We start from the raw sequence: 21779 nt of genomic DNA on the forward strand, positions 1-21779 counted from the left end.
AGCCCTGTTATAGATTGTGCAGTGGGGCCCCGGAGCTTCACGTTATGGCTCTGGGTGGCTGCCTTGGCTCTGCTCTCCCTCTTCAACTCTGAGTGGCAGATTATAAAAAAAGGGCACTTTGGGTGGCCATGGGCCCGTGCTAAAACCGCCTATATTACACTCCACCACTGGATGTTTGGTCATTTATTTGTACCCACTAAAGTGGCCCCTTGATCTTCCAATATGGAGCTGCAAGTTTTTGCACATACTATTCCTATGTAAGTGAGTCCTCTCATCAGGTGCCAGCATTGTCTAGCTGCTTCTTTGATGCCTGTGATGATTCAAAACTTGCGTCTCCCCATCACTGAATTTTGGGGGTTGGGGGCAGGTTTGTATAGTGTGCATGTTTGGGAAACAGACAAGGCCCGTGAGTCCCCTTTTATAAGACACCCATCAAAAACTAATAATAATAATCATGATAATAATCCCTGTAAGCATTTCTTTCATAATAAAATACAGACTTGTTTCATAAGCCCCTCTTTCGGAACCACTTTACATTATTCGGTTCAGTTCTTCGCTGAGTCAACATTAGGCGCCCACAAGGTGGCGCTGTGACTTGCAGGTTACTCGCTAAACCAACCCTCTCTGTGTTTGCGTCATCAGATCCTAGAAGTTGGCGGAAGTGCCGCGTCAACCGAGAGTTCCTCAGCGGGTGTGCGATGGAACGAGTGAAAATGCAGCTGCCTCAGGGCCCGAGCGCCCTGTGTTTCGATAAAGATGAATTCATGAAGGTTCGAGCGCTGCGTTAAGCTCCAGTGTACACGTATAGCAGCCTGTCATTACACTGTAGAGTGTGTATATATAGTACTGGCCTGGTTATGTATAGCTATGGGTTACCCCTGCATGCTTAGGAAGAAGTGTCTAGTGACTACAGTGTTGTTACACACCCGAAATCGCTCTGCCCATTGTATTCCTATACGGTCCTATATTCCTGTTTATTCCCCAGTGGCCGCACGTACTGTAGGAGCTGAACTCTCATCTGTGTCGTGTATGTACTGCCTGCAGAACAGATATCAGTATGGATGCTATAACAAATATTACGTTTAGTCTATGTCCAAAATGCCAGAAAAAGGTGCAGCCTGCTATTGTTTTTCAGTAAAATGTCAGGAACCCAAGTCAATAGGTGCTGGTCCATCATGAGACGGATCTGGCACTTCTGTTTATTTCGCTTGTTCTGACGGAGCAGAACAAAGGAAAACTGACCGCCGTTGTGAAGCCAGTCCTACATGAAGGCTCGGTACGCGCTGGTGTCCTGGTTCCTTCCGTTTGACGCACCTTACGTGCAAAATAACGTAGTCTGCTGCCCACTTCTGCCCCATTAACAAAAAAAATATGGCAAAACAGGGCTGTCATATCCCTTGCTCCGCAGAACACTTTCTACACGACTCTTCTGCCATTTATTTCCCGCGTTGTGCTAATTTTGCAGTGTTTACATGGGGCAGGACCCCTTCCTTAGGCCTAATTCACACAAGTGTGTTCGGTCCGTTATATATGGTAGGTATGTCGGCCACATTTCCCGGACCGAACACAGTGCAGGGAGCCGGGCTCCTAGCATCATACTTATGCACGATGCTAGGAGTCCCTACCTCTGCGTGGAACTACTGTCCCGTACTGAAAACATGATTACAGTACGGGACAGTTGTCCTGCAGTGATACATAGCGTCATAGATAACTATGATGCTAGGAGCCCGGCTCCCTGCACTGTCTTCGGTCCGGGAAATGCGGCCGACATACGGACCGTATATTACGGACCGAACGCGCTCGTGTGAATTAGGCCTGATTCACACGAACGTTGAAACAGCGGCCGTCCCACGGACCTATGTAATTCAATGTGGCCGTTCACACAGCCGTTGTTTCAACGGACCGTGTGAAGGGTCCGTGGGAAAATAAGACATGTCCTATCTTTTCACGCATCTTTCCATAGACTCTCATCTATGGGGGATGCGTGACATCACGTCCCGCAGCGCTGAGCACAGATTCACCTCAGCCGTTTTTCACTTCCGAGAAGCGCTCGTGTGAATCAGGCCTAAGTGTGTCCTCCAGCAACATTGCATCCCTCTGTTTTCCTGATGCCAATGAGCGTCTGTTGGCTTTAGCACTGTCATCTGTCTAGTACTGACCTAGAGATACTATAGAACATATAACTTTCAATATTTTAGAACTTTTGCGTTTAGGTCTCTAATGTTTATTTTTTTGTATATTGACATCGTGCAGTCTTCCTTATATTTGATTCTCTCGATAGGACTCATTTGATGTTGACCACTTTGTGTCAGAATGTAGAAAGCGCGTGCAGCTGGAAGATCTTCGAGATGATCTGGAGATTTATTACCGTCTCCTCAAAACTGCCATGGTTGAGCTCATCAACAAGGACTATGCAGACTTTGTGAACCTCTCTACAAATTTGGTACAGTTTATTTTTTATTTACCTTTAGTACTTTAGTGTATGTTTTAGGCCCCATTTACACGAGCGTGAATCGCGTCCGTGTGCTGTGCGTTGAAACAACGCACAGCACACGGACCCATTGTTTTCAATGGGGCCATTCACACATGCATGATTTTTCACGCAGCGTGAAACTCACTGCATGTCTTGTATTGGTGCGTTATCACGCACTTACGCGCCCATTGAAGTCAATGGGTGCGTGAAAATCCATGTGCGGTACGTGACTAACGCATCAATTCAATTGAAAATAATAATAAAAAAAAAATGTGCTTTGCGAGTGCGTGAATAATGCATGCCACACGGACCAGATTCACGTGCGGTTTTCACGCGTGTGAATCTGATACGCTCGTGTGAATGAGGCCTAACAGTCTTAACCCATCAATAATAACCTGATTGAAAGTAGGTTACATTTTAGGCTAAGTTCCAACTGTATTTTGCTGTGGCTTACAAGTTGCGTCTTTCTAGCCTGCGGCCCGCAGCATTCGGATGTGACGTAGTTGTAAATGAGATTTGTAAAAATCTCATTCACATTTTGCATTTGGAAACATCCTGCTTTCAGAAATTCTTAAAGAGGACTTGTCACCATGTCCTAACATCCAATTTACATATATTACCTTTAGCCTGCTCCCTCCTTTTTCCATCGCCTTTTTATTTTTCTGCTCCCCCCAATCTTGAGTAATTGTCCCCCGTTCTTTTGGCACCAGATATGATAATTCACTGTAGTTAGCCAACAGGGTGGAGCCATCTTCAATACCTCTGACGCTGTCCAATCAGCGCGAGGCAGTGCATGACAAATGTGCTTGATGAGAAATACTTTTGTCGCAGCGTGGTCTCTTAAGAGCACGCTGGGCAAGGTTTTCTTTATAAGGCTGGGTTCACACACCCTATTTACATACGTAATTCGGGCATGTTAACCTCGAATTACGTCCGAAAATACGGCTCCAATCCGCCGGCAAACATCTGCCCATTCATTTGAATGGGCTTTACGATGTTCTGTGCCGACGATCATTTTTTTTACGCGCCGCTGTCAAAAGACGGCGCCTAAATAAGACGCCCGCGTCAAAGAAGTGCATGTCACTTCTTGGGATGTAATTGGAGCCGTTTTCCATTGGCACCATAGAAAAACAGCTCCAATTACGTCCGTAATGGACGCTGCGAAAAACGCCTGCACATGCCATTACGTCTGAAATTCAGGAGCTGTTTTCTCCTGAAAACAGCTCCGTAATTTCAGGCGTATCGGACGTGTACGTGTGAACATACCCTAAGTAGAATACCCTGAATAGAACTTGCAGAAATAAACTTGTCTGCTGCAGAAACAACCGCATTCAGATGAATGGAACTGATTTTCAGTCGCAGAAATTTCTGCAGCAAAATCTGCAGCATGTGAACGTACCCTTATTAGGGTTCACATGGCGTATCTTTCTTGGTGAGTCCCGCCGCAAAATTATTGCTGCTATCGGCAGAAGATTACTACTCCCATTCACTTCAATGGGAGGTTTGGGCGTAATCCACCCGAAAATTGTGCAGGACGCCTTTGCCCGCTAGCAGGAAAAAGAAGCGTCCGTCTCCCATTGAAAAAAAATAGCGTAATCCGCCGCAAAATATTCTGATCTATTACTGCCTGTCATTGTAAGGGTATGTGCACGCACAAAATCCAAACGGGAAAACAGCTCCTGATGTTCAGACGCTTTTTAAGCCACTCGCGATTTTTGCAGCGTTTTTTACGGCCGTCTTTGGAGCTGTTTTTCTATAGTCAATTAAAAACGGCTCCAAAAACGTCCCAAGATGTGACATGCACTTCTTTTTCGCGGGCGTCCTTTTTACGTGCCGTTTTTGGAAAACGAGGCGTAAAAAAACGCCCCATCGGAACAGAACGCTGTATTTCCCATTGAAATCAATGGGCAGATGTTTGTAGGCATTCTGTTTCCATTTTTTCAGGCGTAAACGCCCCGAAATATGCTTGAAAACACTACGTGTGCACAAACCCTTATGCTGATAAGCAGCCTATTAGGACTTCTTGGTAAACGACCGTAATATGGATCCACAATAGGGATGTATTGCGGATGATATTGCATTAGTATTTCATCAGTATTACAGATCTGTAATACGGATGGGCTGTCTTCTAGGGAGATAATTGAATTACATTAGACAGCCTCTTTGAAAAACTATTGCAATACTGATGACATACGGATGTAATACGGATCGTCGCATACGGACCAAATAAGGATGCATCTTTATTTTATTCACTCTCCGTAGACTTCGATGCCTGTTTTCCATCTGCAATACGGATGACAGTAGTGCATGCGATGTTTTAAAAATATGCACATATTTTATATGCCCATGTGAATAGCCTCATTGATTAAAAGACAGAAAAAAAGCGGATGGAATGCTGATGAAAAATATGCTTATGTGAAAGCAGCCGTATAGGCATAGAGCTATGGCAGGCCTAAGGGCCGCTGTTAGGCCCTCGACTGCAATGGCAATCCAATGGCTCCAGTGCCCACGCGATCACCATCATGTACGTCACGATGCGGGAAGGGGACCCTTTCCGTGATGTATGCGGTAAAAGGGTTAAGGAGCAAAGAGGGATTTGGGTAACTACGCTGTTTCCCTAACTCCCATAGTAGTGAATGGCAGTTACGGAAGCAGCGTAGCATGTGAGCTACGCTGTTTCCGTAACTACTGTTCAGCTCTATGGGAGTTACGCAAACAGAGCAGCTCCGCGAGTTACGCTGTTTCAGTGACTCCACATACAATCAAGTGGCCGGGAGAGCGCAGAAAGCTAGAACAGGGTTTAGGGGGGCCCTGTTCTAGAGATTGGTGTGGGTCCCAGAGGTAGAGAGAGAGAGAGAGAGATTTTTTTTTTGCAGGTAAGTAGCTACATTGACTTACCTGCTAACGCTGATGCTGCTGCAGAATCAACTGAAGCCTCTGGCGCCGATGTGTCCTCGCTCGTCTGACACGATGCAGGACCTGTGAGTGACGTCACAGCGTGATCTGGCAGAAGCTGGGCGTTCTGAAGAGAAGTGGATGATACTTCTCATCAGAACGCCCAGCTAGTAAAAGTAGTAAACACGCCCCGATGTACGCACATAATACACGCCCACTTGGACTTTTACTTTTAAACACACCCACTTGGACTTTTGCAAGCCTCATTTGCACAAATACAAAAATAGTCATAACTTGGCCAAAAATGCTCGTTTTTTAAAAATAAAAACGTTACTGTAATCTACATTGCAGCGCCGATCTGCTGCAATAGCAGATAGGGGTTGCAAAATCTGGTGACAGAGCCTCTTTAAAGTGGAAGTGACTGGTACTTTTGCTTTACTTCATCTTTCTTTCTTGGGGCATCGTGCCAATACCTATATCTGAAAATAAATAATTTGGTTTTATTGTTTTAAAGTTCTCTCCTTTCCTTTTTTGCTGTTATACAGGTTGGAATGGATAAAGCTCTGAGTCAACTTTCTGTACCACTGGGACAACTGAAAGAAGAAGTATTGGTATGTGTGGGGCATCTGATTGTTCCATTCTTGTTACCATGATTCTTTACAACAAAACACACTTGATGCGTAGGTACAATTAGCGGATGTTCACCCAGGTTTTTTACTTAGTAGCAAATACACAAATCACAGGTATGACACACGACAATGTTTGTTTTATAGCTGAACATTCTGGCTACATGAAACACACCTTTAAAAAAAAAATGAAATAAAATTATTTTAATTAACAGCATATTTTTTTAGATCAAGTACAGAAAGAAATTACGAAATAACCAATAGAAAAAATGATCACAATTGGTACTTTGTTGCTTCTCCTATGGCTTTTATGGCGGCATTGACTTCACTAATGATAAACAATATTCTATACCAAGCTGAATCCAACTTTCTCGAAGAGCGGTTGACAGATCAGCTTTGCGGAATGGAACCAAATCCCCGCCCCATATATTTTCAACTGGGTTGAGACCTGGGCTGTTTGCTGGCCATGTCATTGAGTTTAGTGGATATGCCTTTCATGAAGAAAATCTTTAACACTGTTTGCTCTGTGGCAAGATGCTTTACCATCCTTAACTCCTTAATGACGCAGCTAATTTCCTTTTTTTCCTCTCCGCATTCCAAAAGCCATAACTTTTTTTTTAACTTTTTCATCGACTTTTAAAGTACCATATAATGTACTGGGAAACTGAAAAATAAGTGACCAAAAACAGCAATATTGGCGGTTTTAATATTTATTTTTTACGCCTTTTAAGGATGCGGCGATACCAGTTATGTTAACTTTTATTAACATTAGTTTAGGGAAAAAATGGGAATTGGGTGTTTTGAACCTTTAATATTTTTTTTTGGAACATTAAAAAAAGCTTTAACTTTTACTTTTTTTTTTAGAAGCACAACAGTGCATTGATTGTTGAGGTAATGCTTGCCATGTTCCCTGGTCCATTACCAGACTTGCAAGCCATATTATAACCCCATCTAATAAATGAGTGAGGAAATGTCATTGTTTTCTTCAGGCAGACTCTTTATATGTTTCATTAGAATGGCACCAGACAAAATGCAGATTCCTCATTTATCCCTTTCATCCAATCCACTACAATCCATGACAGCGTCTCTTAAGCCCACTGTAACCTTGTTTTCTTCTGTTTAGGTGTTAGTGCTGGTTTTCGATTGACTTTTCTGTATGTTCGGCTTTGTTCACATCTGCGTCGGGCTTCCGTTCATGGGTTCAGTCAGACTTTTCTGTCAGGGGAACCCATGAACGGAATCCAAACGGAAACCATAGCTTTCCGTTTGCATTACCATTGATTTCCGAATGGAACCAAATGGTTTCCGTTTGTCTCCGTTCTGTAAGGTTTCCGTTTTTTGACAACCGGTAAGGCCTGTAAGCACTCCCTTTCAATTTCAGATTAATTTGCACTTTTAGACTTGTGGCAGTATTTTTTTTTTTAAATGCAAATTACAAGTTTATTCCATAATTTATTACATATGTTTTTCCCTCTAATATGGGAAAAATACTCTATTAAATAAAATTCCATTTGTTATGGTTGGGTATAAATAACACAATACCTTTAGTCAGCGGGTTGTTACGATTGCAACGATACCAAATTTGTATAGTTTTTGTATGTTTTACTACTTTTACACAGTAAAAACACTTTTTTTTTCAAAATTATTTGTTTTTGTGTCTCCATATTTGAAGAGCCATAACTCTTTTATTTTTTCGCCAATGCAATTGTATGAGGGCTTTTTTTTTGCGGGACGACTTATAGTTTTTATCGGTACCATTTTGAAGTAGATGCGACTTTTTGATCACTTTTTAAGGCTGGTTTCAAAGAAAACAGCAATTTTTGCATGTTTTTTTATTTTATTTTTTACGACGTTCACCGTGCGGGTTAAATTATGTAATAAGTTTATAGTTGGGCTCGTTACGGACACGGCGATACCAAATATGTGTAACTTTTTTTTACTTTATTTTGCTAATAATAAAGCAGTTTGTAAGGGAGAAAAGTGGGTTTTGAATTTTTTTTTCACTTTTTAAAAAAAATAAAAAAATTCCCCCCCGGTGTGTATATATGTTGAGCGAAGTGATGTAAAGGGGGCCAGAGGCATGACCTAGCAGACATTCACTACAGGCAGACCTGGGGGCCTTTATTAGGCCCCCGGCTGCCATCGGAGACACAGACACTCGGCCATCTTATCGCCGGGTGTCAGTGGGATGAGAGGGAGCTCCCTCCCTCTCCAAAACCACTCAGATGAGGTGCACGCTATTGAGCGCCGCATCTGAGGGGTTAAACGGGTGAGATCGATACTTATATCGATCTCACCTGTTTAAGCAGGGATGCCCCCAGCCCTCAGCTACCTCTGATATCTGAGAGCAGGGAGATTTAACGGCTCCCTGCTCTGTTTATTTATTCTGATGCAGCGCCGTAAAAAAGCCTATGCATCAGAATAAAGCCCGTTAGTGGCCGCCGTAAAAACACTATGGGCCGGTCAATAACGGGATAAAGCTTTTCATTTATATTATTTTTTATTTGGGGAAATACAGAAATTCCGCCATATTATTTTTCTTATCGGTCACCACAGATAATGTGTTCACTGATGTACTAAACATCCCTGTTTTTTTACTGTTTTGTAATGTGTATTTAATAAAGTGTTTATTGTAATTTTTATGGCAGTGATTCTTTTAGAACCGTAACTTTGCTGGCACAGAATTAACTTTTTTCATTAGGGGCTTTTAATTTTAATGTTTTTATTTTCCCTGTAATGTACTGCTAAATAGATATATATATATATGTATATATATATATCTCTATATAACAGTACATTATGCCTGTGAGGAAAAACAATATTGAGGTATTTAGGCAAAGAAAAGATTTACAGAGCAGTGCAGTCTGTGGTCACTGTTAATGTATCTGCCTACCATTCAGTAGGTCCTGAGTTTCAGATCTGGCAGAGACCAGGTAAAATGGGAGGCAGGAAAATAGATAGATGACCCCCAAACACGGTCCTTGCATCGGAAGAGCCCCTCCCCCCAACGTCCTTTGTAGGAAACTAGATATATGAGATAACTGAAAGAAAAAGGCTGTCCCTACTTCTGTGGGAGAGGGCTTGAAAGTGTGTGTTGGTGGTACAGGGGCTGGTGTGCTGTGTGCGCTGCAGTTCGTCTCTTGAGTGGCGCTAATGGCGATTTAATTTGATTAATTGCCAAGCCTTAGTTTGACGATGCCAGAATGTTCAGCTATTAAATAAACGTTGTTTTGTGTCATATCTGTGATTTGTGTGTTTACTACGAAGTAAAAAACAAACTGGGTGGACATCCTCTAGTTGTGGTTCTTCCATAATTTTTACATCTTTCTCTTTTTTTTTTTTTTTATGTTATCACTTTTAAGGTGTTTGTCTCCAAAAGGGAAAAATAAAAAACTTTTCAATATCGATTCTACTTCGTTCTAACCGTGTCGTGACAGCTAGTCACAGCCTCCCGTTGAGATGTCACTATGAATGACGTCACCGTCAGGTCCATGCGGAAGCGATGGAATGAAGAAGAATCTATACATTAAAGTCAAACAGCTTAAAGCGGTTGTCTAAGGTTAGAAGAGAGGGCCTGCTTTTCCCCCCGGAAACAGCCTGTGTCTGGCATTGCTGCTCAACCCCATTCATGTAATCTGTCAGTCATTCGTAAGGCTTGAATTGCCCCCCTTCTTTTCATGTAATGGATGCAATAGCTGTTGCCAGTGGCAGTTAAGGTCCTATTACATGGCCCGTTATGGGCCTTGAAAACAAGCGCCGATCGACAAGACCGCTCGTTAATCGGCACTTATTTGCGCCTTTCACGAGGAGCTATGTATGGGGATAAGCGATCGTTACTACTTTTGCTCGTCCCCATACATTTGCATCATGTCGGCAGCGCAGGGAAATATATTGCTGGCAACGATAATATTTAATGCTGCATAAAATTTGCGACCAGACGATGAACGAGCCTTTTTCCGCTGATTGTTTCCCTGTCAATGATCGGGAATATGCTCATTCACCCAATCATTGGCCCTTGTAAAAAGACCTTTTCTCTATGCAGCACAGTTCATGAAGGATGGAAGAAGCAAGCAGGTGTCTCACAATTGCATAAGTTGGGAAGACAATTACCCAGAGATAAGAAAAAGGGTCCGTCATAATGCAGGTATACGGCCAAGGGCAAAGGCTATTATTGCCAAAAACAAAGGTGGAGTTTGACATTAAATAAATACTGTTATATATGAGAGCCCCAATGGGCACAGTAAAAGAGGACCTCTGTACAGCGCTGCGTAATATGTTGGCGCTATATAAGTAACTGAAATAAATAAAAAATAATCAATAAAATTAGGAGGAATTGAAACCCAAAGGATATTAGAAAGCTATTTGTGAATAAGCTTGAATTGCATATAACTGGAAAAAGCCTTTAATATTGTTATACTGTTATAATAAAATGGTATAGGTATATGGCAAACTCTATAGCTTTGCTAAACTTTTAAACGTTGTAATTTCCTATTTGCAGAGCCTCAAAACATCTGTTAATGACAGTATACATGCGGTGGATGAGCGTCTAGCAAAACAAGATGATATAAGGAAAAAGAAGGTAAGTCCACACTCCTCATACTGATGTCATTCACCAAACTCTATAAATGTACTATATGTGTTATCTTTATTGTACTGGTTGTTATGATTATGGAGATCCCAGATAAATATATATATATATATATATATATATATATATATATATATATATATATATATAATATATATATAATCGATAGAAAGCAGCAGCACTCTGTAGCAAATCCCACTACAGTGACGGGTGCACAGCAGATAATCCCGATCCAAGGATTGTATAGTATATCAAGAAGAAATTCAGCAGCACTCCAATGTAAGCAAAAATAAAGTGATTTATTCAATCAAATGGAGAGATGCAACATTTCTGTGCAGCTTTAGGACCTTTCTCAAGCATAGTGATACCAATAACATAGGTGATATTTAAAGAGGCTCTGTCACCACATTATAAGTGCCCTGTACTGTACATGATGTGATCGGCGCTGTAATGTAGATTACAGCAGTGTTTTTTATTTAGAAAAACGATAATTTTTGAGTTATGACCTATATTAGCTTTATGCTAATGAGTTTCTTAATGAACAACTGGGCGTGTTTTACTTTTTGGCCAACTGGGCGTTGTACAGAGGAGTGTATGACGCTGACCAATCAGTGACCAATCAGCGTCATACACTTCTCCCCATTCATTTGCACAGCACATAGTGATATAGCTATATCGCTATGTGTAGCCACATAAACAAACTATAACATTACTGCAGTGTCCTGACAATGAATATACATTACCTCCAGCCAGGACGTGATGTGTACTCAGAATCCTGTCACATCGCTAACACAATCCCGACACTACAGCACAGCAAGCGTAATATTGCGAGATTACGCTGTAAACGGTCATTTCAAACGAGATTACGCTTGCTGTGCTGTAGTGTCGGGATTGTGTTAGCGAAGTGTCAGAAATCTGAATACACATGACGTCCTGGCTGGAGGTAATGTATATTCATTGTCAGGACACTGCAGTAACATTATAGTGTGTTTATGTGGCTGGACATAGTGATATAGCTATATCGCTATGTGCTCTATAAATAAATGGAGAGAAGTGTTTGACGCTGATTGGTCAGCGTCATACACTCCTGTACAATGCCCACTTGGTCATATAGTAAAACACGCCTAGTTGTTCATTAAGAAACTCATTAGCATAAAGCTAATATAGGTCATAACTCCGTCATAAAATGATCGTTTTCTAAATAAAAAACACTGCTGTAACCTACATTACAGCGCCGATCACATCATGTACAATATAGGCCACTTATAATGTGGTGACAGAGCCTCTTTAAGGCATGTGTCTCCTTAACATAATGAGTAATCATGGAAACATTGTGCATGTTAAATACAACTGGAAATATATATCGTAAAGACATCATCCAGCGTAACAGGTGTAAATACGTGTAAGTGACATAGTTCTAGTAATAAAAATATATTAAAAAAGACATTACATATATAATCATTTGATTAATGCATAATCAGAGATGCAGCAATGTGTGTAGGGGATGGGACTTCAGGGCCACTCACCAATCGATGACGAGCCGTACAGCTACCCGTTAATGAACCTGTTACGTCAAGCCATGTGTTGGCTGACAGTTCGGCGTTCACAGGGATCTACTGCGCATGTCCGGAACTATAGCCGGAAGTTTATCGTTGCTAAGCAACGAAACATTAGTCACTGCGCATGCGCAATGATGTCAATAATATCGCCGGAATCAAGATTGTTACATATCGATATGAAAATTACAGGTAGGAGACATCAGCTGTAATTATAAGAGTTAGACTCTGTTGAAAACTAAGGAACAACGGTCCTATTCTAACTATATCGATCTGTTTTGTACATGGAAAAAGGGGACACATTTAAGACAAGCGCTCTAATCACCACAGTCATATAGATATATAGTGTATCTTTTTATTATATTACACTCCCACACGTAGACCCAGGGTTCCTGACTCACTCAACGTGAATCATAGTACCATGGATCGGGGTCTGGGTGTTGACTTGTTACACTTTCATGTACCAGCCTCGCACCACAGAGAACCACGTTAACGTGTATCGGAACTTTTAGAATCAGGGGCCATCCTATCCAGCAGCTCACCTTAAGAATATAAACAAAGGGCTAGGTAAACAGCTAGTCTAATAATGTCCTCCGTTGCCCATAACATATATAGAATAAAAAATTATTTATTATATTCAATGAAAATTTGCTTCTTTCAGTGATACGCTAGAGCTGCTTCCCCTTAGTTTCTTCTTTCTCACTATGTATCGTCGACACGGATGTAGCGACATAAAAAAACTTGTGTATCAGGATGTGTGAAAAAACAATATCCCGGAGTTTGGAAGCAAATAGTCAATTATAGCCATAAAAATTAATGACCCCCCCCAAGGTAGCAATAATAACACAACACCCAAAATGTGAAGGAATATACCAATAAGCTGTCAAAGCCTAGAGGAGACACGAAAGATCCCACCATGGCCAAAGCGCATTTTGCAAGGAATGCTTTGTAGACCCTCAGGCGAAGCATTTCTTGCAAAACGTTATTCTGGCATGGTGAGCTCTGTGGTGCCTCCTCTAGGCTTTTTTAAATCACCACTTTAATCAGGAAGGGACAACTAATGAGCGCTGCCAACTACCGACCAGTCTCTAATCTGCCCTTCATCTCCAAACTCCTGGAACGCTTGGTCTACTCTCGCCTTATCCGCTATCTCTCTGCTAACTCCATTCTTGACCCCTTACAATCTGGTTTCCGCACTCTACACTCCACAGAAACTGCCCTTACTAAAGTCTCAAATGATCTCTTGGCGGCTAAATCTAACGGCAAATACTCTCTCCTGATTCTTCTGGATCTCTCTGCAGCCTTTGACACTGTAGACCACAAACTCCTACTTCACATGCTCCACTCTATTGGCCTCCAGGACGCGGCTCTCTCTTGGTTTTCCTCCTATCTCTCTGACCGCTCGCTCGTTCAGTGTGTCATTTGCTGGTTCCACTTCTTCTCCTCTTCCCCTTGATATCGGGGTTCCTCAGGGATCAGTCCTAGGTCCGCTGCTCTTTTCTCTCTACACAGCTCCTATTGGACAAACCATCAGCAGATTTGGCTTCCAGTACCATCTCTACGCTGATGACACCCAATTATATGAAATGAAATTTTCAACTAGTCAAACTTTAGACTTACAACAGCTTCAATGTATCTGAAGTTCAATAAATACAGTTTATATGAAAACGTCGATAGATGGTAAGTGGTCCCTATGTCCAATTGTGATGTACAACAAGAAAAAACAGATAAATGTTAACATTTCATCAGTATGAAAAATATGATCAATTTCAAGTATCACAATTAGATTACTGTCACGGAGGAGCACAACAAAAGGTCAGAGATGACACGCCAAAGGCATTATCTGTTTGATAGTCTAACTACATTGAACTCAATATTCAACCCCTTTGGTTTTAGGGAATCTAATAAAAAGATCCACTTGAGTTCACATTTGTGTAGAGCCGTATGTCTATCCCCACCTCTCCTAGTTAAAGGGATGTGGTCTAACAACATAAATCTAAGGTCTTTTTCGGTGTGTCCCATTTCGGAGAAATGATTAGCCACAGGTTGGTCACGGTTTTTCTTTCGAATGGCTTATCTGTGGTTGTTTAAACGTGTTTTAAAATCACACGTTGTTTCACCCACATATACGAGTGAGCGAGGACACCACAACACATAAATGATCCAATCTGTGTCGTATGTTAAATAATGTTTAATTTGATATTCCTTAAGTGTAAGGGGATGTAGAAAAACACTGCCGTTACACATAATGCGACAATTGACACAGTGAAGGCCAGGGATATTACCTACTTTCCTTGGTTTGAATAAGGTCTGTTGCCCTACTATACTTATATCCTTTACCTGAGTTTTAACTAGTCTATCACGCAAGTTTTGTGACCGCCTATATGACATGAGGGGTGTGTTATTCAGTTCTTCAGTCTGTTTATAACTACTTATGATGTTCCAGTGTCTGCTAATAATCTTAGACACATCTCCACTTAAGTCATTGTAGGTTGAGATAAACGGAATATGTTTTGATCTAGGAGTATGCGTGGGATTCTCACTATAAGTTGTTCCAATCCTATTCATTTGTGTTTGTAATAATTGTCTAGGATAGCCTCTTTGTGAAAAATTAGACATCATTCTATTCAGGGTTTGATCCAAATTTACATGATCATCCACTATCCGCTTTGCCCTAAGCATATTGGTATATGGAAGAGAACGGATCATTCTCTTTGGATGACAGCTTTCATATTTTAACAGTGTATTACGATCAGTTGGCTTGGTATATAGATTGGTTTTAAAAGACCCATCATTGATGTACACCATTACGTCCAAAAATTGAATCCTCTCTGTAGAGCGTGCAATCGTAAATTAGATGTCAGGATCAATTTATTTCAGAAATGAATGAAAGTGTGGCAATGATTCTTCAGAGTCTGTCCAGATGAGGAAGATGTCGTCTATGTATCTCCACCACCTCAATACATGATATAAGTGGTGGGATACATAGATCAACATCTCCTCCATCATATAATATGCATGCATGCTCAGGCAACTGTTAATAAAGCACTTTGGGGAATATATTTTTTTTCATATAGTCAAATTTGTACTTTTGACTGGAGGGTTGCTTTAAAGAGAACCTTTCACTACCCCAGACCAGTGCATCTGAGTGCATCATCTTACAGACACTGCTGCACAGACCTTGGGGCACTCTGAATTGGCTGTGTGTAGTCTAAGCCGTTCTGGAGATATCGGTGCCGATATAGTTGGCGCCCGATATGTAAATTAGCCCCTGCACTGTCACAGGGGCGGTTCTGTACATGGAAATGCAGGGGGGGGCCTGTTAGAGGGGTGTTTCTGTACACCGCAAAGACATCACACAGTAGAAGCCGCTCTGACGCTGTCTGCAGCTGAACAGTGTCAGAGCTCTGACTATCACGCCCCCCTTCTTATCCATGTACAGCAACACCCCTCTAATAGTACAGAAGCTAATTTACATATCGGGTGCCAATTATAATGGCACCGATGTCTTATTTGTACATAAGTACAGAATATAAGTTAAGGAATGCAACAATGATGATATTTTATATCAATGTACTTCATCTAATCAAATAAAACTGTTAATGCAGCGATTGTGAAGATTATATATTGCATAATGGGTCTGATGGAAAACTTTTTTTCTTTGTTTCAGATGTGCGTGTTAAGTATGATTCATGTTATACGTTCTGTTGAGAAGATTGAAAACATTTTGAACTCGCAGAACCGTAAAGAAAATACAGAGCAGAATAGGTGAGGCTTAAGGCTTATGCAGATATTATGGCTCCATACATCCTCCGAGCGGTCAATGGAGCCCTACACTACCTTTTGTATGCCTCCAATTACATATAGACCCATAAAAACCTTTTGTCCTGTCAGATTCCAATTGAATCTGTTAGAAAAAACAAAATGATATGCCGTATTGGGCCAGATTTAGACGAACGAGTACATACTCGGATGTGAAAAACTGCCATTTTTCACAGCCGCGTTGCACCCGTGCTTGTCCCGTTTTCACGTATCCCCATGGACTTGAGTCTATCGAGGGATCCGTGAAAACGGATGAAAATAGGACATGTTCTATTTTTCAACAGACCCTTCACGCGGTCCGTTAAATCAACGGCCGTGTGAACGGCCCCATAGAAATAGGCGTTGAATTTTGTACAATGTGAATGCACACTCTTGTCTCTGGGTGTACAATCTGTGTGAAAGTGTGAATGCACACTACTACTATAGGCGCTGCGCTGTTGCTGAGGAGTGTGAATGCACACTACCTGTATTTGCTTCTTTCAGTGATACGCTAGAGCTGCTTCCCCTTAGTTTCTTCTTTCTCACTATGAATCATCGACACGGATGTAGCGACATTAAAAAACTTGTGTATCAGGATGTGTGAAAAAACAATATCCCGGAGTTTGGAAGCAAATAGTCAATTATAGCCATAAAAATTAATGACCCCCCCCCAAGGTAGCAATAATAACACAACACCCAAAATGTGAAGGAATATACCAATAAGCTGTCAAAGCCTAGAGGAGACACGAAAGATCCCACCATGGCCAAAGCGCATTTTGCAAGGAATGCTTTGTAGACCCTCAGGCGAAGCATTTCTTGCAAAACGTTATTCTGGCATGGTGAGCTCTGTCCTGCCTCCTCTAGGCTTTTTTAAATCACCACTTTAATCAGGAAGGGACAACTAATGAAAATATATTTCCCATGATACCATCATTCATAATGTGTGAAATATCATTCCTGCCTATTGCATTTTCTCAGGTGATGAACTAAACGCTATGAATGTGGTGTTGTCACTACCAACAGAGAAAAGCTTAAGGCCTCATGCACACGACTGTGCTCGTAATTACGACTCGTAATTACGAGCACGGCCGGCCACGGGCATCCGGCCGCTTTTCCGAGCCGTGCTCCCATTATAAAGCATAGCAGCACGGCCCGTAAAATAAAAAAATAGAACATGGTCTATTTTTTTTAACGGCGCGGGCACCTTCCCGTGAGAAAACGGGAAGGTACCCGTGGCTAACAGAAGTCTATGGGCCCGTTATTACGGGTCGTAATTACGACACGCAATAACGGGTGTTTTTACGGTCGTGTGCATGAGGCCTAAGTCAGTGATACAGGCGATGTATTATGTCTTTTACTATATACTATTACTTACCTTTTGTATTGGCCTGAGAAAAAAGTACTTTATTATTTTATTTATTAGCTTTTCTTGAACATATAATGGTGTATGAGAACAAAATTCTAGTAGTCATTTTAATTATTCTTTCTATTTTTATCTTTTTTTTTTAAGCACATTGCTAACCGGGCAGATCTTGGAAAGAATTGCAACAGAATTTAATCAGTTACAGTTTCATGCTGTTCAAAGCAAGGGCATGCCTCTTCTAGATAAAGTGAGACCTGTAAGTCTACTGCTCCAGAAATACAACCTTTTCTTTTTTTTATGCTATTACAATTGCCCATTATTTAATTTTATTTTCAGAATTCAAGTTTTATTAAAAAAACAAAAATAAAGTAAAATAAATCCCTTTGTATGCTGCGTTCAGTATTGATTTTTTCTCTGATCCCTGTTGTTAGAACGGGGCTGCGACTGTGTATTACATGTATTGCTCCAACCCTGATCACATGGGCTCAGTAGCAGGGCCAACGTGATCAGCATTAATATGCTCATGTGGCTACTGTCTGCTGCTCATGATGAGCATAAACATCATGTGTTGTCGGTCAGGTAAAGGAACAATAAACCAGCAAGTAAATAAGACTAAAAAGAAGGAAAGCTAGAAATTTTACAGATAATACAGGTGTAGATTTCCTCCTAATCCCTACCATTTTCAGCTGGCAGATGGCTAAGTGGTTTGGGCTTAGATAAGGGGCTGTAATTTACTGTTCCTGGTCTCCTATTGGCTGATCTCCTAGGCAACATATAGATTCTTTATAGATTTCTCACAGTTTTTGTGTTTGTTTTGATATGAGAAAGAATAGGTACTAGGTAGAGGAAGATATTAACCCCTTAATGACCAGCCTATTTTAGACGTTAATGACCAATATATTTTTTATGTTTTTCCATCGTCGCATTCCAAGAGCTATAACTTTTTTATTTTTGCGTCAACATAGCTGTATAAGGTCTTGTTTTTTGCGGGATAAGTTGTATTTTTTAATAGCACCATTTTGAGGTACATATTATTTATTGATTAACTTTTATTAACTTTTTTTGGGGGGAGATAGAAAAAAATCGGAAATTTCGCCACACTTTTTTGCGTCCTAAATCTACGCCGTTTACCATGTGGTATAAATAACACAATAAGTTTATTCAGCGGGTTGTTATGATTGCAACGATACCAAATTTGTATACTTTTTGTATGTTTTACTACTTTTACACAGTAAAAATGCTTTTTTTTCAAAATTATTTGTTTTTGTGTCTCCATGTTTGAAGAGCCGTAATGTTTATATTTTTTCGCCGATGCGGTTGTATGAGGGCTTTTTTTTTGCGGGAAGACGTAGTTTTTATTGGTACCATTTTAGAGTAGATGCGACTTTTTGATCACTTTTTAATCACATTTTTTTTTAAGTCAGGATTCACAGAAAACAGCAATTTTTCCGTCGTTTTTTATTTAATTTTTTTACGGCGTTCACCGTGCGGGTTAAGTCATCTAATAGTTTTATAGTCGGGGTCGTTACGGACGCGGCGATACCAAATATGTGTAACTTTTTTACTTTATTTTGGTTTTTTAATAGTAAAGCAGTTTGTAAGGGGAAAAAGTGGGTTTTTCATTTTTTTTTCAAATTTTTTTTTCTTAACTTTATTAAACTTTTTTTTCACTTTTTTACTAGTCTCACTAGGGGACTTCACTATACGATGGTCCGATCGCATTTATAATACACTGCGATACTTCTGTATTGCAGTGTATTATGCCTGTCCGTTTAAAACGGACAGGCATCTGCTAGGTCATGCCTGCGGCATGATCTAGCAGGCATTCATTACTGGCAGACCTGGGGACCTTTATTAGGCCCCCGGCTGCCATGGGAGACACAGACACTCGGCGATCGTATTGCCGGGTGTCGGTGGGATGAGAGGGAGCTCCCTCCCTCTCTCCAAAACCACTCAGATGCGGTGCTCGCTATTGAGCACCGCATCTGAGGGGTTAAACGGGTGAGATCGATGCTAAGATCGATCTCACCCGGCAGAGCAGGGATGCTCCCAGCCCTCAGCTACCTCTGGCAGCTGAGAGCAGGGAGATTTGACGTAAAAAGTCTATGGCATCGGAATAAGGCCCGTTAGTGACCGACGTAAAAAGACTATGGGCCGGACATTAACGGGTTAAAGGGGTTGTCCTGTTTCAGAATTTGAATTATTTTGTTTTTGTATAATTAAAAATTTTATATAATTTTTCAATATGATTTCTGTAGTAATTCCTCAGTTTTCAAGATCTCTGCTTGTTGTTATTCATAAGGAGCTATCATTGTTTACTTCCAGAGGATAAAATTCTGTCCATGGTCATGTGATGGACACACATGTGCTGTGATCCTTAGAAGACACAGCTCTGATACATATACTGTAATGAGCCCTGCGCCTATGTGTTCATCACATGACCATGGACATCATTTTATCTACTGGAATAACCATAAGCAGAGATTTTAAAAACAATGAGGAATTAAAACAGAAAGTATATTGAAAATGTATGTAACTTTTTATTATACAAAAAATAACATTAATTTGCTGACACTGGACATTTAAAGTTCTTTTAAATTTATTGTATTAAAGAAGAGCTGTCACTAGTTTAGTAATAGGCGCTGTCTTACTGATAATGCAAGTGATAATTGTGTCCCAAAACTTTTATTATTTTAAGTTATGAGCATTTTTCTAAATGTGCAAATGAGGCTAGAGAAGTAAGGCTGGATTCGCACGAGCACATTACGTCCGTAATGGACGGAACGTATTTCGGCCGAAAGTCCCGGACCGAACACACTACAGGGAGCCGGGCTCCTAGCATCATAGTTATGTACGACGCTAGGAGTCCCTGCCTCGCTGACGGACAACTGTCCCGTACTGTAATCATATTTTCAGTACGGGACAGTTGTCCGGCAGCGAGGCAGGGACTCCTAGCATCGTACATAACTATGATGCTAGGAGCCCGGCTCCCTGCAGTGTGTTCGGTCCGGGACATGCGGCCGAAAATACGTTCCGTCCATTACGGCCGTAATGTGCTCGTGTGAATCCAGCCTAAGTGTCAACACCCGCAATTCTTCTGAGGTGGAGCTACCTCACAGCCTCTGATGCTGTCCTATCAGCATGAAGCTGCTTCACACAGTGTGAGAGACTGAGGCTGGAGGGAAGAGGGGTCACTTAAACGGAAGGTGTCACAAAATTATTTTTTTTATATAATATTGCTTTTAGTATGTTATTCAAATAATTTTTATTTATTTGTGTTCTTGTGTTGTACTTTTTACTTTTTTCTTACTTTTAATTCTCTATGGGGGCTGCCATTTTTTTTTTTCATCTCTGTATTTGTCGATTATCGACGCATACAGAAATGGAATATGGCACATACATCCCCATAGAGAATTCGAACGGGAGCCGTTCCATTCACTGTAGCGTACGCCGTTTGTGTGGGAACGGCGCATACGCCGCTCCCACACAGACCGAAAGGAAGGTCTTCGGCAGAGCGAAATCTGGCGCCATTTTCATGTGGACCGGAAGCTGCGGCCGGATAGTAAGATGACGACTTCCGGTCGCAGATTCCGGTCCACAGCGAAGACTCAAGGAATAGGAGCGGAGGCAGCAGCGGCGGCGGCAGGAGAAGGTAGGTTATGTTTGTGTATGTGATGTGTGTATTATGTTCGTGTATATTCGTGTTATACTGTCTGATTACCACTGTATCTAATCCTCCTACACTGCGCATTCGCTCAGAAAATGGCGGCACACAGTGTAGGAGGTTTGAAGATTCATCCCCCTCCTTCTCCTGGCACTAGCCAGGATAAGGGAGGGGGTATTGTGTGAGGACACTAGAGCGAGTGTGTCTACCCCAAATTTGCAGCATAAAGCAATGAGGTTGCTTTACCACATTGCCAATGCTGCAATTTTGGGAATTGCTCCCTCTAGTGACCAGCACATGGAAATGTTATAAATTAGAATCTAATTTATAATATTTCCTGACTTGTGAAAAAATTAAAACAATGTGTTATCACTTATATACTAACTGTTTAACTGAAAAAAAAAAATATTCTAGCGACACATTCCCTTTAAAACTGCTATATCTTGGGCTGTGGTTCTGGTGGCATATGAAAGAGGAGATTCTAATCTTTCACGTGACACCAGGATCTAGCTGTGAAACAACCGGAGGTATCAACTGTTGAAAACATAGTTGGGAATGTGTACTATATAATCAGTGTGTTGATGGCCAGGGAAGGTGGAGAAGCTGTATGCTGAATGGACAGCGTCATACAGAAAACAGTACACCACCCATAGTAAAAAGAAAGAGTCACCTCCCATTTGGCAAGTATAACCAAATTAGCATATTTAGAAAATTGCTCATAACTTTGCAAATAATAAACATTTTGGGGAAAAAAATTACACTGTAGTTATCAGCATCACAACTCCTATTAGATTAGTTAGGCAATATGGCATT

At 41.1% G+C, this 21779-nt stretch overlaps 1 protein-coding gene across 1 annotated transcript in view; it reads left to right on the forward strand.

The window, feature by feature from the left end:
* Positions 1 to 646: 646 nt before the first annotated feature.
* The window catches only part of COG2 (component of oligomeric golgi complex 2), a 128465-nt gene continuing 107332 nt past the window's right edge, over positions 647 to 21779 (forward strand). The window contains exons 1-6 of the mRNA XM_075862463.1: positions 647 to 770; positions 2282 to 2443; positions 5914 to 5979; positions 10493 to 10573; positions 15809 to 15906; positions 17450 to 17558. Coding sequence (XP_075718578.1) covers positions 699 to 770; positions 2282 to 2443; positions 5914 to 5979; positions 10493 to 10573; positions 15809 to 15906; positions 17450 to 17558 — 588 coding nt within the window. The 5' untranslated portion in view covers positions 647 to 698. The remainder of the gene's footprint in view (positions 771 to 2281; positions 2444 to 5913; positions 5980 to 10492; positions 10574 to 15808; positions 15907 to 17449; positions 17559 to 21779) is intronic.

Source organism: Rhinoderma darwinii, chromosome 4, assembly GCF_050947455.1.
Source record: "Rhinoderma darwinii isolate aRhiDar2 chromosome 4, aRhiDar2.hap1, whole genome shotgun sequence".
Lineage (NCBI taxonomy): Eukaryota > Metazoa > Chordata > Amphibia > Anura > Rhinodermatidae > Rhinoderma > Rhinoderma darwinii.